The sequence below is a fragment of the Adiantum capillus-veneris genome, chromosome 19 (assembly GCF_014529385.1).
Source record: "Adiantum capillus-veneris isolate H3 chromosome 19, ASM1452938v2, whole genome shotgun sequence".
Taxonomy (NCBI): domain Eukaryota; kingdom Viridiplantae; phylum Streptophyta; class Polypodiopsida; order Polypodiales; family Pteridaceae; genus Adiantum; species Adiantum capillus-veneris.
Window position 1 is genome coordinate 136,450,863 of NC_140949.1, and position 26,841 is coordinate 136,477,703.

General features: G+C 45.2%; 1 protein-coding gene across 1 annotated transcript in view; it reads left to right on the top strand.

Annotated features, from left to right (window-relative positions):
• Positions 1–204: 204 nt before the first annotated feature.
• The window catches only part of LOC147434931 (single-stranded DNA-binding protein WHY1, chloroplastic-like), a 53,942-nt gene continuing 27,305 nt past the window's right edge, over positions 205–26,841 (top strand). Inside the window, exons 1-2 of the mRNA XM_086491310.1 lie at positions 205–352; positions 438–532. Of these exons, the coding sequence (XP_086347436.1) occupies positions 324–352; positions 438–532 (124 nt within the window). The 5' untranslated portion in view covers positions 205–323. The remainder of the gene's footprint in view (positions 353–437; positions 533–26,841) is intronic.

A 26,841-nucleotide genomic window follows, 5' to 3' on the forward strand; every position in this document is an offset into this window, starting at 1 on the left:
AGAGAGAGAGTTGTAGCAGCATACCTTGCCGTATCTGCTTGAGGCTCTTTGCGCAGTTGCTGATGTTGACAAATTAATTAGCTTTTTTCTTGCAATTGCTATTTTTATTACAAGCGTGGCTTCGAAGGGACGCTCAAAAGCAACATCTTAATGTAGCTTCAAAAAGCCTAAAAGTTGTGTACAACATTTCATAGGCACCACGCATATATCACTCCCTCCAAGGAGGCGGTGCTAACAAACTCTTCTTATTAGCGCTGAGGCAGGCCTAGGCTCCAAAAAAATAGTGAACCACCTCCAAAAAATTTCTAACGTTCAGGTAAGCGATGGCAGCCACCTTCACCTGCGGAAGAAGGTTGTTGTCTCCGGCTCTGCTTGTTCTAACGAGCTCTAACTGTGTCCTTACGTCTGCTCTTTCTTTACCTTTCTTTTCTCCTCAGTGAATTGCTCGGGGTTTCGCTCAAGGTCGACAACTCCTCCCATGCCCTACATTCAGGAGCTACGAGACTTCACTGCACAACATCTGCTACAGAAAGTAAGAGCTTTATATCTTTCGTCGCCTTGCTGCATGCACAACCTTATTTCCAGCTCCCAAATAGCACATTCATGCATAACGCAGGCGTTGTGTTGTCTATGAATGCATCCTACATTACGTGCACGTGCGTGCGTTCATGTGTGTCTGTGTGTAGAGGAGCAACCCATTACCTTAAGCAAAGTGAACATATCCCCTCATACGTAAGAAACCGAAAAATTGCATCATACATAGTCTCAGAAGTAGCAGAAAGACACACTGTGCATGTCAATGCTTGCATACACAAAATGTGGTTGTCATAAAGTTCTTACCTGGAAAGTATGCAAGGGTGCAAGAAGTTGAAACGTTTACACAGCGGTCTTATGCAACAAAGTTTTTCCCAGAAAGAAGGTTTAGAGTGCATCTGGCATAAGAAGATTCTCATGCATTTTACTGAAAAATTCTGTGATAGATATGCAATCATTGAATCATTAGCTCCAAAATTTTCACTTCTAGGACGATGCTAAACCGAGCATTTTTTTGCATTTACCCTTATAACCCTAAATCCAAAAAAGGGTGGGTATATGTCAGTCCTTACCATTGGCAGATCTCATTCAACCTACTTCTTTCCTTGATTTTAGTTGCTTTTGTGTAATCAGTATTTCTTCGTTCAATTTATTCAAACAGTAAATTCTTTTTTTTCTTTTTAACACACTTATGTGTGTCTCTTGATATTGTGTTTCACGCAAGTATTCCACTCTTTCTAGTGTTATGTAGGTGTAATCAAATTCTGAATGTACGTATTTATTTATGTATGCCTAATTTTAGTGGGAGTAGATCTAGCACGACCTCGAGCTTTCCTTGATCCACATAGATAACTATTCAAGCAAGGCAAAGAGTGTGGCGCGTGCACTCCATGTTCAGGATATTGTCGTGATTTTGTTTGGGTGTCCAGCTGCCCCAGGTGCCGGACACCTTGCATACACAGGACCTTGATCTCATTGTAACGCCATTTATTTCGACTGCATTCTTGTAGCAAGCTATATGCAAGTGTATGTATGTGCATTACTTGTGAGGCTGACTTTCAAGCTTAATGTGCAAGATAGTTTCATTCATTACAAACTCTAGATTCACAACTTGGTGACGATGCATGACTATGATTCTACCGAAGAGGAAGAGAAAGTGCTGAGCCAGATGAGCCAAACTGCTGCACCTAAGTCAAAGCGTTGCATCTTGGAACTCGTGGCGTGACTTGTGAGCGGTATGGCTCCTGATGTGGCATGCTAGACAGGGTGACGTGTCTACGCACGATTGTTGCTTCGGCTTGCAAAACACGCGTTCTATCAATCGAAATACCTCCACCTCCCCCGCTTCATGTGCAACACGTATCATACAGGCAAACAGTCAGCTTTAATGCACTTTGCCGAAGATAACATTGGACCATAAGAACCTACATGCAAGAACAGGAGTCCTCCAATGCTCTAAAGCCAAGGCCACAAAACTTAGCTTAAGATCTCCTATCAGCGTTTGCAACTACGGGAAGGAGTTTCTTTCAGTCCACCAGAGTAGCCTACGGGGCCTTGTAATAGGGATGCCAACTTGCCACAAGACAAAGAAGCCAAGTAAACGTGTAGATAGGAATGTCAGAAGTCTTTTTCCATCTTCTGGGCTTTCTTTTCTTTTTTTTGGCCACTTTCCACTTCGACTTTTTGAGCCAAAATTAGGATTTGGCACAAGGCAAAGTATCAATGACAAGACCAAACGATTGCAAAGTCTAGCGGCAAGCTTGATTTCAAGCTAAGGTCCATAGTTATTGTTAGACATCCAATGTGAAAGGTGAGAGGCATGCTTTCTCTATCTTTTTGCAACCCATTGTTGGCAGGCAAGACTCTTTCCCAATGTTTTTGCTGGCAGTAGGAGCGCATTTGGATACCCTCTTACAATGTAGTTCCCTCCTCAGGGCAGCCTACATAGGCTTTGTGATCATGCAATGGTAGAGTTTCTCGTTCGAGATCTAGATCCAGATCAAATCTCACGAGGAGGAAATCCACGAGATCTATGATCTCATAGCATGGTCATTGGTACCCATGTGGAGGTCAACTCCGTCGTCTCGTGTGCAGGAGCAATTGACAATAGCAGTGGCAGTTGTGTGTACCTTGGGTGACGGGTCTATTCATCGAGTTCAACTCTATGCTGGATTGACTGTGATACCATTGTAATAGATTTGGACTCTCCAAGCCAAAGATCTAGAGCAACACATGCGAGAGAAAATGAAACAATTGAAAACTGAGAGAGAGAGAGAGAGAGAGAGAGAGAGAGAGAGAGAGAGAGAGAGAGAGAGAGAGAGAGAGAGAGAGAGAGAGAGAGACGACACGGGGGAGTTCCGCGTCCATATTCAGTGGCCCCAAAGCATGGTGCCCCTCTTCAGTCTCTTTATTATTATGCTTCAACAAGTACAATGTCCAAGGGTCCTCTCTCTCTCTCTCTCTCTCTCTCTCTCTCTCGTGCTTACTCTCCTTGGTCTCTACGCTTCCACATCGTCGACTTTGACATGGTATCAGAGCTATGTGCTTGATGTCATGGAGAAGAGGAACAGGAGTTGCGGCCTTTGAAACCGGCGAGGAGTTGGCAAGAAGCGTGACCTGAAGGAGCACGTGTGGCTAGGACCGGTGTTTTGAAATGCAAGAAGCAGAGGAACCAGCGTTTTCTTGCCATCGGCGTTCTAGGAGACCAGCGCAAGCATTGGCGTTTTGAAACGTTTGGAGGAGAAGCATGGCAAGCAAAGTCTACAAGTGGCTGCGTTCTAAAATGCTGCGTGTTGTAGCGTTTTGAAAGGGGTCCGATCGGCGCCCTTGGTCTGCTCGTCTGCGTGTTGAAACGCAGTCCACCGCCCAAGTTTGAGACTCCATTCGCCATGGCGTTTTGAAACACCGTTGATGGCTGAGAGAATTCATGGCGCCGGCTACTTTCTCCCCGCGCGCGTTTTGAAACGCGGAGTGTGTACGCCACCCCTCCCTCCCTCGATCATCGAGCTGTTGCAGTGTTTTAAAAACGCTAGGGGCAGCCTTGTTTTGAAAGTTGAGCCCAAGAGAGGGGCATTGGAGGAGCTTTCCCCTTGTGTAGCTTGGTGGAGTTTTGTACGACCATTTTTTGGAATGTGAGAAGGAATCATTTACCATTTCCACATCTTGCAAGTGCAACATGGCCCCCTCCCTGCCTTGCTCGAGCGCCAACGACGTTGGTGACCAACACCAACAGATGGCTATGGATAGGGCATTAACCAACACCCTGTTAGCGGCCTATGCTCAACCACAATTCCCAAGGAAACCGGCAAATTGTTTGGCTTGAGATTATGAAGCCAAAAGCAAATGGACGAGTTCGCTAGAGGACAAAGGCAAAGGCAAGCTTGACGAGGATAACAAAGAGGGTGCTGGTGCAGTGGGTTCCAAAGTTCATTATCTTGGAGTATTTTGAAGGTGATGTGTTCACAGTTCACGAATGGGGATTCTTGGACGTAGTGTGGTCTATGGTTCAAATTTTCTAAAAGGCAATCGATGCCCAAGATGGCATTCTTCTAACGTATAAAGTTGAGGTAGCATTTCCGAGGTGTATCCAGTTGTTGTTGGGGTGTCCATGGTAGCTTCTTCATTGACTTGGTCTCACCATTCATGTCCACTCTAAGCTGCAGAGAGGGTGTTAAGTTTATGGCATCTCAAGTGAATTGCCCAATGTGATCCCATTATTTATTTTGGATTTTAGGTATTTATTTTACTTATTTGTCAAAGTTTGGGTAGGGCAATTTACTGAGGTGGGTATATATGTGACCCATTGCCCCCATTGTATTGTATCAGTTATTCATTGCCAAGGTTCATTGGTTCAGGAGACTCTCTCTCTCTCTCTCTCTCTCTCTCTCTCTCTCTCCCTCTCCCTTGGTCTCTACGCTTCCATATCGTCGACTTTGACAGGAACAACTTCTTAAGTTTTCAAACTTCACTTCTCTTGGGCCACTTGGCTAAGTTCGTAAGTTGGTTAAAACTTCTTTTGATTCTTCTTGAGAGTTTCAGGCACCCTTCTGTTCAGGCTATGTCCTTTATGCTATGCCACGTCATCACTTTGTGACATGGATCACCCTTGATCACTTGTTTTTGAACATAGAGGATGAACTTAATTGATGGTAACAACATAATCATAGTACTTAATTAAGTTGGCATGAACAATACTTTTGCAAGAGAGAGAGAGTTTAGAGAACTTGACAACAGTTGAGGACCGAATTTATGTGGAGCCGGTCCTCCCTCCATTAGGCTTTTGTATTATAGATTCTCCCATCAAGAGAGACTTGGTACAATACAATCTTTGTGTTCCTTGTGACTGTCACGTGCACATCTAACCCTATGTGTACGCGGACAAGCGACTTCATGACATGAGTTTAGTTCAGTTAGAATAGGAAGTGATCTCGCACTTTTATGAGTCTATTCACATACCGTGCATGTCCAGACACTTAGATTAGATGCATATCCTCTGGTTGCACACAACATGATCATCAGATTTCCATCAGAGAACCCATCTGTAAGGTGCAGCGAAAGTGAATGTTGAACTTTGCTCAAGATGAGTGCTCCGAACTGTGCTCAAGGGTTCCTTTTACTTACGGAAGGAAGAGCCTTCCATTCCTTCAGTGAGAGAGTGCAATGGACACAAACAAAGTGGTGAACACTGTGAATGAAGGTGCTGAGACTGAGAGATAGAGAGAGAAGAATACGACACCAGAATGTTGTCAACCCTCCTCCGGAAGCCTCATTCTCTATGGCGAGAGCGGTCTACTATTGATTGCACAAATCTCTACAATGCTTGGACTTGCCAACGATGTCGACGACGACTAGACGGGTTGAAATCTGAGAATGCTACGGGCTGAAATCTGCAAATCTTTATCTGCTGAATTTTGACTCTATGTCGGTTACGATGTCGATGACGACGATGCAACGACGACGTGCTCAAACTGCAAACTTCGCGGGATCTGACCGTGCGGCGAGGATCTGCTGCGGGAAGGTGAGATCTACGAGGTTTGGGACTTCTTCTGCGAGTTCTAACTGCTGAAAACTGAAAACGCTGAGTCTAGGGCTGAATCTGTCGCAAAGATCTGCAAAAACGCTGAGGTTGATCTGCAAACCAAAAACGCTAGGCTCATGCTGAAATTGCTGCTGCAAAAACGCTGGTTCATGCTGCTACAAAAATGTTGGTTTATGCTGCTACAAACACTGGTTCATAGGCTGAAATCGCTGATGTCTTAGGGCTGAAAAATGCCAAGTCAATTGGGCTGAAAACGCTGGCCTTTAGGGCTGAAAAACGCTGGAGTTTTCTTGAGGGGGAAACGCTAGGGTTCCTAGGGATCTTGCGTGAGAAGACGCCTGTTGAGCAATGCTCCTGCTGCCTCTTCTGCCTAGCTATGGTTTGCTCATATATTATCTTAGCAAAATTGCCCTACCTAGTTCCCAACAAAAGTCACTTAAAAATAATAAGTGAAAAATGTCAAAAATAGGGAAAATAGGTTCTGTGCATTGGAAAATGCTCCTGATGGATTCTGATGGTAATGCCGATGATCATGCTGTGTGCAACCAGAGGATATGCATCTACTCTAAGTGTTTGGACATACATGGCTTGCGAACATACTCACAAAAGTACCAGATCACTTCCTATTCTAGACTGACTTGACTGAACTGAACCCTTCTCATGCTGTAGCTTGTCCACGGACACATAGGGTTGGATGTGTCACGTGACATCCCCTCCTTTTCAAAGTGAGGTACTGGTACCGATTTGTATGGCGTCGAGGGAGATCGCCAACATCGTCTGGAATCCTGTGAAGGACTCTTCGCCGGCCCACTCTAAGGCGTGGGTCGTGCGATACTTGAACTTCATAAAAGTCTGCAATGCTTGCTTCTTTGGGCCGCGCCTGTAAGGTGCAGCGGAATGATTGTTGCGCTTTGCTCAAGATGAGTGCTCCGAACTGTGCTCAAGGTTCCTTTTAGTTCTATGGAAGGGAGAGCCTTCCGTTCTTAATGGAAAGTGTACAAGTGAATGGACACTGGGCGTGCAAGTGTAGGAGAGAGAGAGAGAGAGAGAGAGAGAGAGAGAGAGAGAGAGAGAAGAGAGATACGACACCAAAGACGTTGTAAAACCCTCCTCCGAAGGCCCCACTCTCGTCGGCGAGAGTGGTCTACTTATGATTGCACAAAGTGGTACAATGCGGATGCAATGGACTGATGCAACTTGGGAGTATGCCGATGACGACTTTAGGGCTGAAATCTGTGATCTTCTAACTGCCGAATTCGGGACTGTTTCGGTGGCTGAAAATGACTGTTTTGGCTGCGTTCTCATGGGCTGAAAATGGGGGATCTTCTGCAACCAATGGGGGCTGAATCTGTTGCTCTGCTATAGGCTGAAAACGTTGCTGTCCTGATGTCGCTAAGGCTGAAAAACCAAAAACGCTGATGCTTGCTGAGCGTTAGTAAAAACGCCGGGCCTTTATGGATGATTGGCTGAAAATCAGAAACGCTAGGGTTGCCTGCTGATGATGGCGATCATGCAATGGATGGAAATGCCAGGACCTTGTGATGTTGACGACGGTCTGCAAAAACGCTACACAAGCTGTGGTGATGGCGATGATGCATTGAGAAAAACATTGGGGCTGATGTCTGCTGCGAGGATGGAGGAACCAAAACGCGAAGGATCTGCTGGGGGTTCTGCTGAGAAGGTGCCTGTTGAGCATGTGCTCCTGCTGCCTCTTCTGCCAGAAAGTGCTAACTTGGGTTTGCTTATATATTAACTTAGCGAAATTGCCCTACCTACTTTTGTTGGAAAGTCACTTAAAAATAATAAGTGAAAATACCAAAAATAGGGAAAATAGGCTAAATGCACTGGAAAATTCCCCTGACTGAATCTGATGGATTCTGAAGGGAATACTAATGATCATGCTGTGTGCAACCAAAGGATATGCATCTATGCTAAGTGACTGGGCATGCACCGTCTATGAATAGACTCACAAAAGTGCCAGATCACTGCTAATCTGGACTGACTGAACCCTGATCATGCTGGAGCTTGTCCACGGACACATAGGGTTGGATGTGTCACGTGACAACGCCGAAAGCGACAGTCTTCTGTGGCTCCTTCAATGCTTCAACTTCGTCTAGAGTCATGCTTCTACCTTCTTCAAGAATCTCCGAGGATGAAAATTCCTGAAACCACTTCCAACGAACATACCCTTTCCATGTAAAGCGATTGGAAAAATTCTAGGTTTCTCTAAAGATTGTGTATGCAATGTAGATGAATATATAGACGGATGCCAAACCGTTTATCAAACACACGCAAACAATGGATTTGAAACTTGTCTTTCTGTTCTAAATCAATCAACTGTGGCAAATCACAATGGAAATGTCTATGCTTGATGCTCAATCCTTCTTGTGCTCTTTCGGATACTGTGTCATGCCAAGGAAGAGACATGAAATGTGAATTCTTTGGGTGCAAACATTTCATCTTTTCATGAGTAATTCGCATACATTCGTGCTCATTCATGAGTGAATCGTGCTCATCGTACAATATATCATGCCTGTGAAAAGGGATCACATAAGGACGACAACTAAAATACAGGAAAGCATCACGAATGAAACACTCGAACAATGCGTGCTGACTAATCATTCGTACACATAATACTTCCTGTGGGGGTTCTTTGGACCTCGACTCGAGAGCCAAGATCGGTTCTTCGTGATGTATCGAATCTGCAATGAGGCTAGCTTCACTAGAAAAAGTATCAACTAAACCATCATCCTTGTGAACAATCACAGCTTCTTCCTGCAAATCATCATGCTCGTGAATAATTCGGCCGCCAAGCGTGCTTGCTCGCGCTCACGCTTTATGGTTGCCATTCTTTCTTCGTGTTCTGCCTTTCTTTCTGTTATTCTTGCTTCGCGTTCTAACTTCCTGTCCATCATCATCTTGTCGAAAGCCTCCATAAGAGTTAGTGCAATCCTTGGCGTAGATGGGGAAGGGGGAGGATCAGAAAAACCTCCTGGTGGGGAAAACTCTTCTTCGCCACTCCCATGCTCACCACCTCCATGCGAAGTATCCATTCCGCTTCGGGTGATGACCATCCACTGAAGTCTTGGGTTCTCAAGTTCACGAGGAACTTGGGTTCTTGCGGGTCTTGGGTTCTTGGGGGTTCTTGAATCTTGAGGTTCTTCTTTAGCTTGTAATCTGTGTTTGAGAAGGATTTTCTCTTCACCTGAGCTCTTCTCTTTCCCGCGGGCGCACTCCTTGGCGGCCTTGCGCTCACATCAAGGTTGCTTTTTCCTACCTGACGTCAATTGGCCGGCCACTAAGTGCATGGTTCGCTCTCAATGAGTGAAAAGAGGCACAAGGGGAGGCTGGACAAGCCCTTCTTTCTTGGGTTTCTTGTCACTCTTCAAAAACACGATTAGGAATCGACACGCCCAAGAGGACTTTTTACGTGCAATAAGCAAAAAAAATGTTGTGGTTCTTTCCTTGAGTGATACAGAACACTGCCAAAGCTTTGATACCAATGTAAGGTGCAACGGAAGTGAATGTTGAACTTTGCTCAAGATGAGTGCTCCGAATTGTGCTCAAGGTTTCCTTTTACTTAAGGAAGGGAGAGCCTTCCGTTCCTTTAGTGAGAGAGTGTAATGGACACAAACAAAGTGGTGAACACTGTGAATGAAGGTGCTGAGACTGAGAGATAGAGAGAGAAGAATACGACATGAGAATGTTGTCAAACCCTCCTCCGAAGGCCCCACTCTCTATGGCGAGAGCGGTCTACTATTGATTGCACAAATCTCTACAATGCTTGGACTTGCCGACGGTGTCGACGACGGTGAGGACGACGACTAGACGGGCTGAAATCTGAGAATGCTAAGGGCTGAAATCTGCAATCTTTATCTGCTGAATTCTGACTCTAAGTCGGTGACGATGTTGATGACGAGACGATGCAACGACAACGCGCTAAAACTACAAACTTCGCGGGATTTGACCGTGCGGCGAGGATCTGCTGCGGGAAGGTGAGATCTGCGAGGTTTGGGACTTCTTCTGCGGGTTCTAGCTGCTGAAAACTGAAAACGCTGAGTCTAGGGCTGAATCTGTCGCGAGGATCTGCAAAAACGCTGAGGTTGATCTGCAAACCAAAAACGCTAGGCTCATGCTGAAATTGCTGCTGCAAAAATGCTGGTTCATGCTGCTACAAAAACACTGGTTCATGCTGCCACAAACGCTGGTTCATAGGCTGAAATCGCTGATGTCTTAGGGATGAAAAACTCCAGGTCCACTGGGCTGAAAATGCTGGCCTTTAGGGCTGAACAACGTTGGAGTTCTCTTGAGGGGGAAACGCCAGGGTTCTTAGGGATCTTGCGTGAGAAGACGCTTGTTGAGCAATGCTCCTGCTGCCTCTTCTGCCATAAAGTGCTAGCTTTGGTTTGCTTATATATTATCTTAGCAAAATTGCCCTACCTAGTTCCCAACAAAAGTCATTAAAAAATAATAAATGAAAAATGTCAAAAATAGGGAAAATAGGTTCTGTGCATTGGAAAATGCTCCTGATGGATTCTGATGGTAATGCTGATGATCATGTTGTGTGCAACCAGAGGATATGCATCTACTCTCACGGCCTGCGAACAGACTCACAAAAGTGCTAGATCACTTCCTATTCTAGATTGACTTGACTGAACTGAACCCTTGTCATGTTGTAGCTTGTCCACGGACACATAGGGTTGGATGTGTCGCATGACACCATCAGGAGCATTCTTACAGTGCCTAGACCTATTTTTCCTATTTTTGGCATTTTTCACTTATTATTTTTTAAGTGACTTTTGTTGGAAACTAGGTAGGGCAATTTGACTAGCCAAGTACTTATGAAACCTAGCGCTAGCACTTTCTGGCAGAAGAGGCAGCAGGAACCCAACGTTCAACAGGCACCTTCTCAGCAAGACTTCCCCCCGCAACAACCCTAGCGTTTTTGCATCATCTCAGCCCTGGCGTTTTTGCATAGCAGATTAGCCTGGCAGTAGCAGAACAACAGAACCAAGCCTAGCGTTTGTGCATGGCAGAACCAACCCTGTTGTTTTGCATTGCAGATCAGCCGTGGCATTAGCAGAAGCATCAGATCCATAGCGTTTTTGCATCAGAGACCAAATCGGCCCTCAATGTTTTGCAATTCCATCATGACAGATTCAGCTCTAGAACCAGCGTTTTCAGTTTTCAGTAGTCAGATACCGTAGAAGTAGTCCCGAAGCTCGCAGATCTCACCTTCCCGTAGCAGATCCTCGCCGCACGGTCAGATCCCGTGAAGTTTGCAGATTCAGCCCGGAGAACGCAAATTTCAGCATCTGCGTTTGCATCGTCGCCATCGACATCGTCATTGACATAGAGTCAGAATTCAGCAGATAGAAGATTTGCACATTTCAGCCATTAGCGTTTTCAGATTTCAGCCTGTCTCGTCGTCGTCGGCATCATCGACAAGTCCAAGCGTTGTAGAGATTTGTGCAATCAATAGCAATAGACCGCTCTCGCCATAGAGAGTGGGGCCTCCGGAGGAGGGTTTGACAACATTCTGGTGTCGTATTCTTCTCTCTCTATCTCAGTCTCAACACCTTCATTCACAGTGTTCATCACTTTGTTTGTGTCCATTGCACTCTCTCACTAAAGGAATGGAAGGCTCTCCCTTCCGTAAGAAAAAGGAACCCTTGAGCATAGTTCGGAGCACTCATCGTGAGCAAAGTTCAACATTCACTTCGGTTGCACCTTACATTGGTATCAGAGCTTTGGTAGTGTTCTGTATCACTCAAGGAAAGAACCACAAGAATTTTTTATGCTTGTTGCGGTCGCACGTAACCCAAGTTCTTCTGGGTGTGTCGATTCCTAATCGTGTTTTGAAGAGTGACAGGAATCCCAAGAAAGAAGGGCTTGTCCAGCCTCCCCTTGTGCCTCTTTTCATTTATTGAGAGCGGACCGTGCACTTAGCGGCCGGCTAATCGACGTGAGGTGGCAAAAAGCATCATTGGTGTCAGCGCAAGGCCGCCAAGGGGTGCACCCGCGGAAAAGAGCAGAACTCGGGTGAAGAGAAGATCCTTCTCTAACACAGATTGCAAGCTAAAGAAGAACCTCAAGACTACCAAGAACCCAAGAACCACAAGAACTCAAGTTCCTCGTGAACTTAAGAACCCAAGACTTCAGTGGATGGTCATCACCCGAAGCGGCATGGATACTTCGCATGGAGGTGGTGAGCATGGGAGTGGCGAAGAAGAGTTTTCCCCACAGGAGGTTTTTCTGACCCTCCCCCTTCCCCATCTAGGCCAAGGATTGCACCAACTCCTATGGAGGCTTTGGACCAGATGTTTATGGACAGGAAGTTAGAACGCGAAGCACGACAAGCAGAAAGAAAGGCAGACCTTGAGCGCGAGCGCGAGCAAGCACAATAGGGGGCTGCGGAAAGAAAAGCAGAAATACAGCGTGAACACGAAGAAAGAATGGCAGCCATAGAGCATGCGCACAACGAAAGGAAAGCCGCCTTGTTCCGATTCTTTTCTCAAGTGCAGACACAGATGCAAGAGATTCGGGAAAAGGAGACTCTCTCCGTCTCTTCTTCTCCCAAGCATGACACACATGATTTGCATGATTATGATAAGCATGATGATTTGAATGATAATGATAAGCATGATGAATTGCATGATGATGAGCATGATGATTTGCATGATCAAGATGTGATTTCTCACAAGCGTGATGATTTGCAGGAAGATGGTGTGATTGTTCACAAGGATGATGTGTTAGTTGATCCTTTCTCTAGTGAAGCTAACCTCATTTCAAATTCGATCAATCACGAAGAACCGATCTTGGCTCTCGAGTCGAGGTCCAAAGAACCCCCTCAGAAAGAACCTCCTTAGGAAGAACCGATCTTGGCTCTCGAGCCTAGGTCCAAGGAACCCTCACAGGAAGTACTATGTGTTCGCATGATTAGTTAGCACGCATTGTACGAGTGTTTCATTCGTGATCGTTTCCTGTATTTTAGTCAGCGTCTTTATGTGATTCCCTTTCCTAGGCATGACATATTGTACGTTGAGCACGTTTCCCTCATGAATGAGCACGGATATGTGCGGATGATTCATGAAAAGATGAAATGTTTGCATTCAAGGAATTTACATTCCATGTCTCTTCCTTAACATGACACAATTTCCGAAAGAGCACAAGAAGGATTGAGCATGAAGCATTGGCATTTCCATTGTGATTTGCCACAATTGATAGATTTAGATCATAACAAAAAGTTTCGATTCCATTTTTTGTGTGTATTTGATGAACTGTTTGGCACTCTGTCTATATGTTCATCTACATTGCATGCACAGTTTTTAAAGAAGGCTAGAATTTTTCCAGTCACTTTACGTGGAATGGGTATGTTCATGTTTTTGTGTTGGAAGTGATTTCAGGAATTTTCATCCTTGGAGATTTTTGAAGAAGGTAGACGCATGACTATAGACGAAGTTGAAGCATTGAAGGAGCCTCATAAGATTGTCGCTTTCGGCGCGGCCCAAAGAAGCAAGCGTTGCAGACCTTTATGAAGTTCAAGTATCGCATGACCCACGCATCAGAGTGGGCCAGGAAGAGTCCTTTCCAGGATTCCGGATGCTATTGGCGATCTCCCTCGACGCCATACAATTTGGTACCATTACCTCACTTTGAAAAGGAGGGGATGTCACGTGCACATCTAATCCTATGTGTACGTGGACAAGCGACTTCATGACATGAGTTCAGTTCAGTTAGAATAGGAAGTGATTTGGCACTTTTGTGAGTCTGTTCACAGACCGTGCATGTCTAGACACTTAGATTAGATGCATATCCTCTGGTTGCACACAGATGAACATCAGATTTCCATCAGAACCCATCAGGAGCATTTTTACAGTGCATAGACGTATTTTTCCTATTTTTGACATTTTTCACTTATTATTTTTTAAGTGACTTTTGTTGGAAGCTGGGCAGGGCAATTTGACTAGCCAAGTACTTCAGAAACCTAGCGCTAGCACTTTCTGGCAGAAGAGGCAGCAGGAACAGAGCGTTCAACAGGCACCTTCTCAACAAGATTTCCCCTCGCAACAACCCTAGCGTTTTCAGCCATCTGTAAGCCTAGCGTTTTTGCATCACTTCAGCCTTGGCGTTTTTGCACAGCAGAACAGCCCGGCAGTAGCAAGACAACGAGCCCTAGCGTTTGTGCATGGCAGAACCAGCCCTAGTGTTTTGCATTGCAGATCAGCCCCAACATTAGTAGAAGCATCAGATCCATAGCGTTTTTGCATCAGAGACCAAATCAGCCCTCAGTGTTTTGCAATTCCATCGCGACATATTCAGCCCTAGAACTAGCGTTTTCAGTTTTCAGCAGTCCGCAGATCTCACCTTCCCGCAACAGATCCTCGCCGCACGGTCAGATCCTGCGAAGTTTGCAGATTCAGCCCGGAAAACGCAGATTTCAGCATCTATGTTTTCAGCGCATCGTCGCCATTGTCGTCACCGACATAGAGTCAGAATTCAGCAGATAGAAGAAGATTTCAGCCATTAGCGTTTTCAGATTTCAGCCCGTCTCGTCGTCGTCGACATCGTCGGCAAGTCCAAGCATTGTAGAGATTTGTGCAATCAATAGCAATAGACCGCTCTCGCCATAGAGTGGGGCCTTCAGAGGAGGGTTTGACAACATTCTGGTGTCGTATTCTTCTCTCTCTATCTCTCAGTCTCAGCACCTTCATTCACAGTGTTCATCACTTTGTTTGTGTCCATTGCGCACTCTCACTAAAGGAACGGAAGGCTCTCCCTTCCGTAAGAAAAAGGAACCCTTGAGCACAGTTCGGAGCACTCATCTTGAGCAAAGTTCAACATTCACTTCCGCTGCACCTTACAGTGACCTAGGTGATGCAATGAAGATGATAAGCTTCATGCATCACGAGCATAACATAGACTTTGTAAAAAGCATTAACTATCCCCAGCCTCTGTCCCAAGGCCTCAAACACCTTCAAAGGTGGAGAGAGCTAGCGGGGAATGAGGGTAGGGAAGAGGAAGAAGAAACATTCATAGGAGAAAGAAATAGTTCCTCACTTATCATCACTCTTCTTGCTAGCATACATAATAGCTTAGTAATGCAGATGGAGAAGATGACAAGCTTAAGCATTGAAGCATGGCTCTTGGTTGGATTTGCATTCCATAGCCAAGAGTGTTGGTGTAGGCTCTCAACTTCTCTACTAGCTTGGAGAAGGAGATGGAGCTCTTGCAGTTTGTACTTCACACAATGAGAGAGAGAGTGTGTGTGGGGGGGCGGGGGGAGTATACCTCCCAAGCTAGCCCCCTTCTTGCTTTGGTCGACCCTCTCTTCTAGCACTCGCTGGCATTTGATTGAACCTCCTCAAGCTTGGCGAATCACAAGCCTAGTGCATATCAAGCAAGTATGCTAGCCTTGGAACAAGTGTCCCCATTTCCCCTTTGAGAGAGAGAACTTGATAAATGCAAAGACAATTAATTTAATTAACTAATTCCTCATTGGACCTTTCTAGGGATCAACCAATAGGCTTTGGACACTCCTTGAGGGAAACCTAGCTAGGGCCTTGACATGTGTCCTACTTGCCTCTTGAGCAAGGGGTGCCCTTTGGGAGAGAGAGAGGTTATCCCACCACCCCCCCTACTTGCATGGCTCGCCCCCCTCGTTGTAGGGATCTTGTTGACTTTTGTGACACCTCAAGCCCTTCAACCTTGGGCCCAGTTGCCACAACAAGCTTGGCCCTTAAGCCCCTCAAGCTTGGGCCGGGTTTCCACCTCAAGTACAACCCTAGCATCTCAAGCATGACAAGCACCTCAAGCATCTCAGTCATCAAGCACGACAAGCATCTGAAGCTTGGGCCGAATTTCCACCTCAAGCACAACCCTAGCTTACGTAAGGTCAAAAGACTTTTAACACTAACCATTGGAGGTCTTTAATGAAGCTAACCCTAAGGTCTTAAAACTTCATTAGCCTAAGGTCAAAAGACTTTTAACACTAACCATTGGAGGTCTTTAATGAAGCTAACCCTAAGGTCTTTTAAGCTTCATTAGCTAGCCTTGCTCTTTGACATATCATCTCTCATTTGGACCCCTTTACCATTGGCCCTGTGTTGAGATAGACTCGTAAGCACATGTCTATATTCTAACCCTTGTTCCCGTTTATTATCCCACGTTAAATGATGAGTTTAATATGAAAAAATCATTTGGGTTGGTTAGATATTAGATTTTATGACATTATCTCTCTCTTGAAATCATAGTAGTTTTCGACTATGAGGTAGAAGAGATAAAGCCTTAGTCATTAGTCAATGTTTCTTAGCGGGTAGAGGATCCCTTTTTACCTTGCGACATCATCCTAAGATGGATGACTAATCCATTTGGTGCTTGGGAGACATAGATGCCCCGCAAGCATGTGTGCTCTTTAGTCTATTTCATTCTCCCAAAGTAGAGTGACAAATTCTACTGGGTGTTTGAGAGACGTCGTCATCACAAACATAATTTTAAGCATGCATAATAATTTATTTTGTGCACAATAAAAAGAGAACTAGTCTTATAAGACAAAAATATTGGTTATTTGAAAGAAATTTGTACATTTGCTTACTCTAATGTAGCATTGTAAGCATTGACATGGTTCATACTATCCTTAAGCTGTATTCCTTGTATCTATCTAGCATCTTCAAAAGGATAATTTTTGAATTTAATAAGATACAGTCGGATAATCTTACCCTGTCGTAGTACCTTGTCTTCATGCCGAAGGATAGCTTCGGGTTGTAGCACCTCTTCTTGATCTTCGATTTCAAGAGGATCTTCAATAATTGGTTCACTTGGTGGCTCTCCTTTGTAGGGCTTAAGTAGGGGATACCCAATCTTGTTTAATATCTTATTAATGGGAATCGGCAAAGATCCGCTCACAAGCAGTGGCTACAGACAGGGAGGTAAGGCGAGGCACCCTCAAGCGAGGCGGGACATGAGGAGGGGCGCAGGCTTCAGAAGACAGGCGATGAGGGACGCCATGCGGGCAGGGGGAGCTGATTGCTGAGCTGCGCCAGTTAACACTTCGAACATGCAGTGGATCTGTTGCTTAAGCATTTTTTTAAAAATTGTTATGTATGCCACACACAGCAGCGTCGCGCGGATGGTGAGTTGGTTATGGGGATCTTTGTGGAGCGCTGGCTTCTATGTCCACGCGAGTTTGACCCTTCTATACCTTTTAGAGGGTGAGGTGGGTGGGAAGTTCCAAGGTATTTGAACTTCAGGATGAGATTCGGGGAATCTCCTGAAGCAATGAATAAACAATGCAGCGAGCCAGTAGGGGGTAGGCTCACATGAAAAGCATTGTGTATGAGCCAATGGTTGGGCAACTTGAGTTGATAAGATGGGCTTCAAAATTTGGAAAGGACCGTAGTATCTTTTTGCTAGTTTAGCATAATACTTTTGATGGCCCGTAGGATTTTTGTCCGTCGTGTGTCTCAATCGAGCCTTGGGAAACTTAAGTAAGACCCAATCATTTTCTTTAAACATTAAGGCCCTTTTGTGCCTGTCAGCAGCAGGTTTTTGCCTTTGTTGAGAGATGGATATAGCCTCCTTAATCTTTTTAAAAGATTCTTGTAAGTCACGGCTATACTCATCGGCAACGAAGATCTTGCCATGTACTTTAAGTAGCAAGGGACTTTTTGGTCTTCCCTCAATGATTTCAAAAGGTGCTTTTCTCGTAGAAGTATGGACTGTGTTATTGTACGCATACTCTACAAGCGGTGAGTACTTTCCCCATTGTGAGCGTTGATCTACTTCTGTAATATAAGTCTTTAGTAGATCGAGTATCGGAAGATTGACTATCTCACTTTGGCCATCCATTTGTGGGTGATAGGCCAAAGAGAAATTCAATCATGTATCTAGATTTTCAAAGAGACTTTTTCAGAAATTACTGGTCATTCTAGGATCTCTATCTAACACTATGGATGTTGGCAATCCATGGTGTTTGAAAATCTGAGATATGAAGAGAGTTGCCATTTGGTGTGCCTTAATAGTCTTTTTGACAGGAATTAAGTGTGCTTGCTTGCTATACCTGTTGACTATTGTTCATAATCCCATATTCTCATGGATAGACTTTGGTAATTCAAAGATAAAATCCATGGATATACTCTCCCATGGTGAATTAGGGATTGGCAATGGCAGGAGTAATTCAGGTTGCTTCCCTCTATCATACTTAGTGTTTTGGCATACCACACATTTTGAAACATACTCTTGTATGTCCACTTTCATGGTAGAGGCCAATAGAAGTACGTCTCTACTCCTCGAAGAGTAGGTTGAATGCCTCTATGCCCCGCATAGGGAGGAGCATGAGATTCATACATAACTTTCTCATGAAGGGAGCGGGTAACACAGCCTATTTCCATGGGGAAGATAACCATTCTGCAAAGTGAATGGTTCCTCTTTCTTCCCCAAAGCAAGGGCTGACATTATGTCTTTAAAGTCAGTCTTTAAAGTGAGGGTCAGTAGCATACTCATCTATCATAGAAGATAGATCATTGTGAGTAGCTATAGACACTGCATTAACTTTTGGTCTTCGTGAAATTGCATCGGCCACTTGACTACCAGCAATGTGAGCAATATGAAAATAAAATTGCGAAAGAAAATTTGCCCACCTCATTTGTTTGTCGAAAAGCTTAGTTTGCGTCATGAAGTACTTGAGACTTTGGTGGTCGGTTCGTACAATAAATGGCATGTAGAACAACTAAAAGCTCTTTCTCATAAATGCCTAAGACCCATTCATCCGTATTAAGCCTTCGGCTCTCATATGCTATGGCATGCCCTTCTTGAAGCAAGACTGCTCCAAGGCAATCACCACAAGTATCACATTGGACCTCAAATGGCTTTGAGAGATCGGGAAGCATAAGGATTGGTTGGGAGGTAAGCTTCTCTTTGAGCTTGTCAAAAGCACTTTGCTCCTTAGCAGTCCATGAATACTTAACGTTCTTCTTTGTTAAGTCATGTAATGGTCCTGCTATTTGAGAGAATTTCGCTATGAAGCGTCTATAGTATGCACACATACTAATAAAGCTTCTTAGTTCATGTAGATTCCTTGGATTAGGCCATGCTTTTATTACCTCCAACTTTGATGGATCCATACGGATACCATCTTGAGAGATAATATGACCTAAGTATCGAATCTCTTGAAGGAAAGATTTGCTTTTCTTTTGATTGAGAAAAAGCTTGTTCTCCCTCAATGCTTGAAAAATCACTTGGAGATGTTGCTTGTGTTCCTCCAAGGACTTGGAGTAGATGATAATATCATCAAAGAACACTCTAGTGAATTTGCGGTAGGGTCTAAATATTTTCTCCATTAAACAATTGAACGTGAACGTGGCTGGTGTATTAGTCAAGCCAAAAGGCATGACTAGATATTCATAAAGACCAAACGTTGTACAAAACGTGGTCTTTAGGATATCTTCATCCACAATCCTTATTTGATGATACCCACTTTTGAGGTCAATCCTATTGAAGTAGGTAGAGCCTTGTAGCGTATCAAACAAATCTTCTACCCGAGGCAGGGGAAGTCTGTTTTTGATAGTGATATGGTTTAGTGCTCGATAGTCCACACATATGCGGTATGTACCATCTTTCTTTTGCACTGAAAGGACTGGAGAACAAAAGGGAGAGGAGCTAGGCCTCACCATCCCTTTGTCTACCAATTCTTGTACTTGCCTCATGATCTCCTCTTGTTGAGCTTGGGAAACTCAATAAGGAGGCTTGTTAGGTGGTGAGCTTCCTGGCAGGAGCTCAATTCGATGGCCATCATCCCCTCGTTTTGGAGGTAAGTCCATAAGGATATCATCGATGAACACATCTTCGAATCCTTGTAGAAAATTAGACAAGTCTAACTCTTTTTGATTCCTACCATTTACATTTGATGAAACATTAGGACCTTTTAGGGACTCTTCGATAAAAATCATGTACGCAGAAACTGAGCTCTTCATTGATTTATCAAAAGCAGGAGGATTTACAAGTGGTATAGTACGATTAGACTCACTAGCATCTGTATACATGCTCTTTTGCGTGTAGGTAAAGTAGATTCTCCTTTTAGGGAACTGCATTGTAAGGTGCAACGGAAGTGAATGTTGAACTTTGCTCAAGATGAGTGCTCCGAACTGTGCTCAAGGTTCCTTTTTTCTTAGGGAAGGGAGAGCCTTCCGCGCTTTAGTGAGAGAGTGTAAGTGATCACAAACAAAGCGAATAGATACTGTGCGTGAAGGTGCTGAGACTCAGAGATAGAGAGAGAAGAGAATACGACATCGGGAAGTTGTCAAACCCTCCTCCAAGGGCCCCACTCTCGATGGCGAGAGTGGTCTACTATTGATTGCACAATCCGGTACAAGATGCTGATGCAAATCTAAATGGTGCTATGTCGAGGCCGAGGGTGGTGCCGACGATGACGAGAATATGGCTGAAAGCTGAATGCTGTGGATTGGTTCTTGTCGCAACCAGTCGGGGCTGGTCTGTGTGCTTAGTGCCTTGCCGAAGGCGCTTGCGACGCTATCTCTGCTGGCCTACAACGCTGAAGTGCTGTCCTTCCAAAAACGCTGGCCTAGTGCTTGTAAAAACGCTGGTCTGCTGGTCATTTAAACGCTGATTTGCTGACTGTATTGCTTAGGAAAAACGCTGATCTTGATGCTGTTTTGTCGCTGAATTTCTGCTGCAAAACACTGGCCTGATGGGGCTGAAAAGGCTGCTGCAAATGGTATCTTTGGCTGTTGCAAAAACGCCAAGTGTAGGGCTGAATCTGCAAGCGATACTGAGTGGTTGATGGCGATGGAGTTCTACTGATTTGGAAAACGCTGACGTGCTGAAGAAACGCCAGGCTTCCAATGTTGAAAACGCTAGTGTCCTTGGGATAGTCTTGCTTGAGAAGGTGCCTGTTGAGCAATGCTCCTGTTGCCTCTTCTGCCAGAAAGTGCTAGCTGTGATTTGCTTATATATTTCATTAGCAAAATTGCCCTACCTAGTTCCCAACAAAAGTCACTTAATAAATAAGTGAAAAATGTCAAAAATAGGGAAAATAGGTTTTAATGCACTGGAAAATTCCCCTGATGGATTCTAATGGATTCCGGTGGGAACGCTGATGATCGTGCTGTGTGCAACCGGAAGATATGCATCTACTCTACGTGTCTGGTCATGCACGATCTGCGAATAGACTCACAAAAGTGCCAGATCACTTTCTATTCTAGACCGACTGAACTGAACTGAACGCATATCATGAAGTAGCTTGTCCACGGACACATAGGGTTGGATGTGTCACATGACATCCCCTCCTTTTCAAAGCGAGGTATTGGTACCGAACTGAATGGCGTCGAGGGAAATCGCGAATAACATCCGGAATCCTCGAAAGGACTCTTCGCCGGCCCACTCTGAGGTGTGGGTCGTGCGATACTTGAACTTCATAAAGGTCTACAACGCTTGCTTCTCTGGGCCGCGCCGAAAGCGACAAAATCATTTGTAGCTCCTTTAATGCTTCAACTTTGTCTATGGACGTAGGTCCATCTTCTTCAAGAATCTCCAAGGTTGAATATTCCTGAAACCACTTCCAAACAAAAACATGAACATACCTATTCCATGTAAGGTGACTGGAAAAAATCTCGTCTTTCTAAAAGACTGTGCATGCAATGTAGATGAACCAATAGACGGGGTGCCAAACCGTTCACCACACACACGCAAACAATGAGATCGAATCGTGTCTTGCTGATCTAAATCAATCACTGTGGCAATTCACAACGGAAATGCCCATGCTTGGTGCTCATACTTTCTTGTGCTCTTTCTACGAATGTGTCATGCCAAGGAAAAGACATGGAATGTGACTTCCTTGAATGCAAACATTTCATCTTTTCATGAGAAATCCGGATACATCCGTACTCATTCATGAGTGAATCATGCTCAACGTACAATATGGCATGCCTATGAAAAGGAATCACATAAAGACGCTGACTAAAATACAGGAAACGATCACAATATGAAACACTCGAACAATGCATGCTGATGAATCATTCGAACACATAGTACTTCCTGTAAGGGTTCTTTGGACCTAGGCTCGAGAGCCAAGATTGGTTCTTCGTGTTTGATCGAATATGCCTGTGGGGGTGCTGTGGACCTCGACTCGAAAGCCAAGATCGATTCTTTGTGATTGATCGAATCTGCAACGAGGTTAGCTTCACTAGAGAAAGTATCAACTAAACCATCATCCTTGTGAACAATCACGTCTTGATCATACAAATCATCATGCTCGTGAGAAATCACATCGTGATCATCATGCTTGTCATTGTCATTCAAATATCATGCTTACCATTATCATTCAATTCATCATGCTTATCATCATGCAAATCCTGTGTGTCAGGTTTGGAGAAGAAGAGACTAAGAGAGTCTCCTTTTCTCGTATCTCTTGCATCTGTGTCTGTACTTGAGAAAAGAATCGGAACAAGGCGGCTTTCCTTTCGTTGTGCTCATGCTCTATGGTTGCCATTCTTTCTTCGTGTTCACGCTCTATTTCTGCTTTTCTTGCTTCATGTTCTAACTTCCTGTCCATCATCATCTTGTCGAAAGCTGCCATATCTGGTGCAATCTTTGGCATAGATGGGGAAGGGTCGAAAAAACCTCCTGGTGAGGAAAACTCTACTTCGCCACTCCCATGCTCACCACCTCCAAGCGAAGTATCAATTCCGCTTCGAGTGATGACCATCCACTGAAGTCTTGGGTTCTTAAGTTCACGAGGAACTTGGGTTCTTAGGGTTCTTGGTTCTTGGGGTTCTTGAGGTTCTTCTTTCGCTTGCAATCTGTGTTAGAGAAGGATCTTTTCTTCACCCGAGTTCTGCTCTTTTCCGCAGGCACACCCCTTTGCAGCCTTGCGCTCACACCAAGGTTGCTTTTTCCCACCTCACGTCGATTGGCCGACCGCTAAGTGCACGGTCCGCTCTCAATGAGTGAAAGAGGCACAAGGGGAGGCTGGACAAGCCCTTCTTTCTTGGGTTTCCTGTCACTCTTCAAAACACGATTAGAAATCGACACGCCCAAGAGGTCTTGGGTTACGTGCATCGCAACAAGCAAAAAAAATTATGTGGTTCTTTCCTTGAGTGATAGAGAACACTGCCAAAGCTCTGATACCAATGTAAGGTGCAGCAGAAATGAATGTTGAACTTTGCTCAAGATGAGTGCTCCAAACTGTGCTCAAGGTTTCTTTTTTCTTAGGGAAGGGAGAGCCTTTCGTGCTTTAGTGAGAGAGTGCAAGTGATCACAAACAAAGTGAATAGATACTGTGCGTGAAGGTGCTGAGACTGAGAGATAGAGAGAGAAGAGAATACGACACTGGGAAGTTGTCAAACCCTCCTCCAAGGGCCCCACTCTCGATGGCGAGTGGTCTACTATTGATTGCACAATCTGGTACAAGATGCTGATGCAAATCTAAATGGTGCTATGTCGAGGCCGAGGGTGGTGCCGACGATGACGAAAATATGGCTGAAAACTGAATGCTGTGGATTGGTTCTTGTCGCAACCAATCGGGGCTGATCTGTGTGCTTTAGTGCCTTGCCGAAGACGCTTGCGACACTATCTCTACTGTCGTACAATGGTGAAGTGCTGTCCTTCCAAAAACGCTGGCCTAGTGCTTGTAAAAACGCTGGTGTGCTGATCATTTAAACATTGATTTTCTGACTGTATTGCTTAGGAAATACGCTGATCTTGATGCTGTTTTGTCGCTGAATTCCTCTTGTAAAACGCTGCTGCAAATGGTATCTATGGCTGCTGGCAAAACGCTAAGTGTAGGGCTGAATCTGCAAGCGATACTGAGTGGCTGATGACGATGGAGTTCTACTGATTTGGAAAACGCTGAAGTGTTGAAGAAACGCCAGGCTTCCAATGTCGAAAACGCTAGTGTCCTTGGGATAGTCTTGCTTGAGAAGGTGCCTGTTGAGCAATGCTCTTGCTGCCTCTTCTGCCAAAAAGTGCTAGCTCTAATTTGCTTATATATTTCATTAGCAAAAATTGCCCTACCTAGTTCCCAACAAAAGTCACTTAATAAATAAGTGAAAAATGTCAAAAATAGGGAAAATAGGTTTTAATGCACTGGAAAATTCCCCTGATGGATTCCGGTGGGAACGCTGATGATCATATTGTGTGCAACCGGAGGATATGCATCTACTCTACGTGTCTGGTCATGCACGGTTTGCGAATAGACTCACAAAAGTGCCAGATCACTTCCTATTCTAGACTGACTGAACTGAACTGAACCCATATCATGAAGTAGCTTAAGCGTCCATGGACACATAGGGTTGGATGTGTCATGTGACATTTATGTTGGCAGCCATGCGGTTGAACCATGGTGCCCCTAGCTAGAATAGCATCCTCATGTTAGAGAGGAGAGATGAAAAAGTCTTCTTTGTCGATGTAGGTTTGGACATGAAGCCTCAACTTCCCAATCAAGGGAGTAACGGAGGCTTGCTACCCTTGAAAGCGGTATCGGCTTGTTGTCCTTTGCATCGCTTGCAAGGAAATGCTTCATGATGGAAACTCGTAGAGTTTTCCATGTCTATGGGGCTTCGCCGTTGCCATGAAGGCTAGCCCACCATCGACGAGCCGATTTCTGAAAGTGCATAGCTACATGGCGTAGCTTGGAGGACTCTATGAAGCCCTCGTCTCCAAAGGCCGCATCAAATTGCTGGATGAAGGCCAATACTTTGTATGTAGCACCAAAGGTGCCATCATAGGTGAGAAAAGAAATACTCTTTCCTTCCTCTTTGAACTTCTTGAGCTTTTGTGACCTTCGCCATGCAGGGTAAGATTTGCAATGTCCTCGCCTCTTGTATTCTCTAGGAGAATCGTCATAGCTTTCATCGGAAGAGGAGGAAGGTAAAGAAGAAGGAGAAGAGGGTGACCTCTTTCTTGTCCTTTTCTTCCTCTCTTCCCTTTTGGAGTGACGAGGAGGACTATGGGTTGACCGTTTTCTCTTAGGAGGAGTTGGTGACCGTCTAGACCGCCTTTCTTCGTGGAGCCACATCTTCAGAGGAACTTAGGGATTCATTACTTTCTCATTCTTTGGATTCCTCCTCTCGTATGGGAGAGAGTCTTCTTTTGGGGGTCTCATCAAGAGGTCTCCTAAGCTCTCTCTCCTCTTGGAGAGGAAGGGAAATCCCATAAGCACGAAGTTGTTGAGTAACTTCGGCTTGCAAAGCAGGGTTGCCCATTGTAAGGTGCAACGGAATGAATGTTTGCGCTTTGCTCAAGATGAGTGCTCCAAATTGTGCTCAAGGTTCCTTTTGTTCTTATGGAAGGTAGAGCCTTCCGTTCTTAATGAGAGAATGCTATGATCACAAACGAAGTGAATGGACACTGTGGGTGCAAGTGTATGAGACTGAGAGATAGAGAGAGAAGAGAGATACGACACCAGAGACATAAAACCCTCCTCCGAAGGCCCTATTCTCGTCGATGAGAGTGATCTACTTATGATTGCACAATCTGGTACAAATGGAATGCATGGGACTGATGCAAGTCTAGGCTATGTTGGCGATGACGAGACCGACCTAAGGGCTGAAATCTGCAATCTTTCTACTGCTGTCCAAAAACGCTATGGGCTGAAATCTGCGACTACTCCAAAAACGCTGATTTGGGGCTGTTTTCTGTGAGTCTTTGACGCTGAAAATCTGCAGGTTTAGGGGTGAAAACTGAGGTTTCTTAAGGTTGGAAACTGAGGGTCTTTCCGGGCTGAATCTGTTATTCCTTTAGGGCTGAATTGGAAGGCCTTTCATTGCTGAAAACGCTGCCTTGTATCTGCTGAAACTGCCAAAAACGCTAGGTCTATGAATTCCCAAAAACGCTAGGCATGCTGATGTCAAAAACGTTGGCTGTGTCTGGAACTTTTTCTGGGGGTGAATGCTGATGCAAAACGTTAGTGGCTGGAACTTGCTGGCGATGGCTACCTGATGCAAAACGCCAGGGCTGGGAGGTATGGCAATGACCCTCTTGATGGAAACGCCAAGGTGTTGAGTCCTTTGCTTGGAGGGGAGACCACCAAGTTCTTGTTGAGAAGTTGCCTACTGAGCTTGGCTCCTGTTGCCTCTTCTGCCATTTAGTGCTAGTTTAGGTTTGCTTATATACAAACTTACTCAATTTGCCCTACCTACTTTCCAACAAAAGTAACTTAAAAATAATAAGTGAAAAATGTCAAAAACAGGCTAAATGCACTGGAAAATTCCCTTGAAGGATTCTAATGGATTCTGATGGGAATGCTTATGATCGTGCTGTGTGCAACCAGAGGATATGCATCTACACTAAGTGACTAGTCATGCACGGTCTACGAACAGACTCACAAAAGTTCCAGATCACTTCCTATTCTAGACTGACTTGACTGAACTGAACCCTGGTCATGCAATCCCAACGAAGACGAATGTCGAAGCTCGTCAGACCACGAGGAACTGCTGCAAAGGGGGACGTCTGCACCAGAAATGGGGTTTGCAAGAAAGGCTGCCCCTCTCTCGCCAAGCGACTCATGGAAAAATTGCTGCCAAGAGATCTCCTAGCAGTTGAGGATGGTCGTGCCCCCTGAGACGACTGCGGGGAAGGAGCGGGAGGAGATGTGGAAGCAGGGGGGCTCGCGGGAGGAGGAGGAGAGGGGGGGCAGGGGGGAGCGGCAAAGGGAGGAGGGCGAGGTGGAGGGGCGGAGGGGAACTCTGGAGGAGGGGCTGTCGGAGGTGAGGTTGAGGTGGAGGGTGGAGCAAGGACCTCATCGTGCTCAAGAGGGTCGAATCGGTTTCCTATGGGAACCCATTGCTGCTGGACTAGAGCTTGGGGACCACTCTGAGTGCCAGGTTGGCCCCTGTCGACGTCGACCACGAATCTGTTGCAAGCCCTCCTCTGCTTGAGCCCTAGGCTCGGAGGGTGGCTCTGCTTGAGTACCCTGTGACTCTGTCTGGTGCTACTGGCCTGCCCTTGAAGGCTGGGACCAGTAGCACCAGACAGGCCTTCGCAAGATGGTCCATCTGACGACAAATAAAAAATTGATTCAGGAGGCCCAAATACTCCACCCTCTGATGGAACCAACCTCCACTCACCCGAGGTAGTAGGATGGACCTTCAGGAGAGGGTGGGTGTCCCGAACCAGAACACGTACTGTGGGGATGCCGGCCGCCTTGGCAGTCGCGCGAGGTGTCTCCAGGACAATCCCAATCGCTGAGGCTATCTTGGAAAGGAGCGGAAGCTACTCCCTCCTCAAGTCGGGGAAGCAGAGTGAGATGGGAAGCC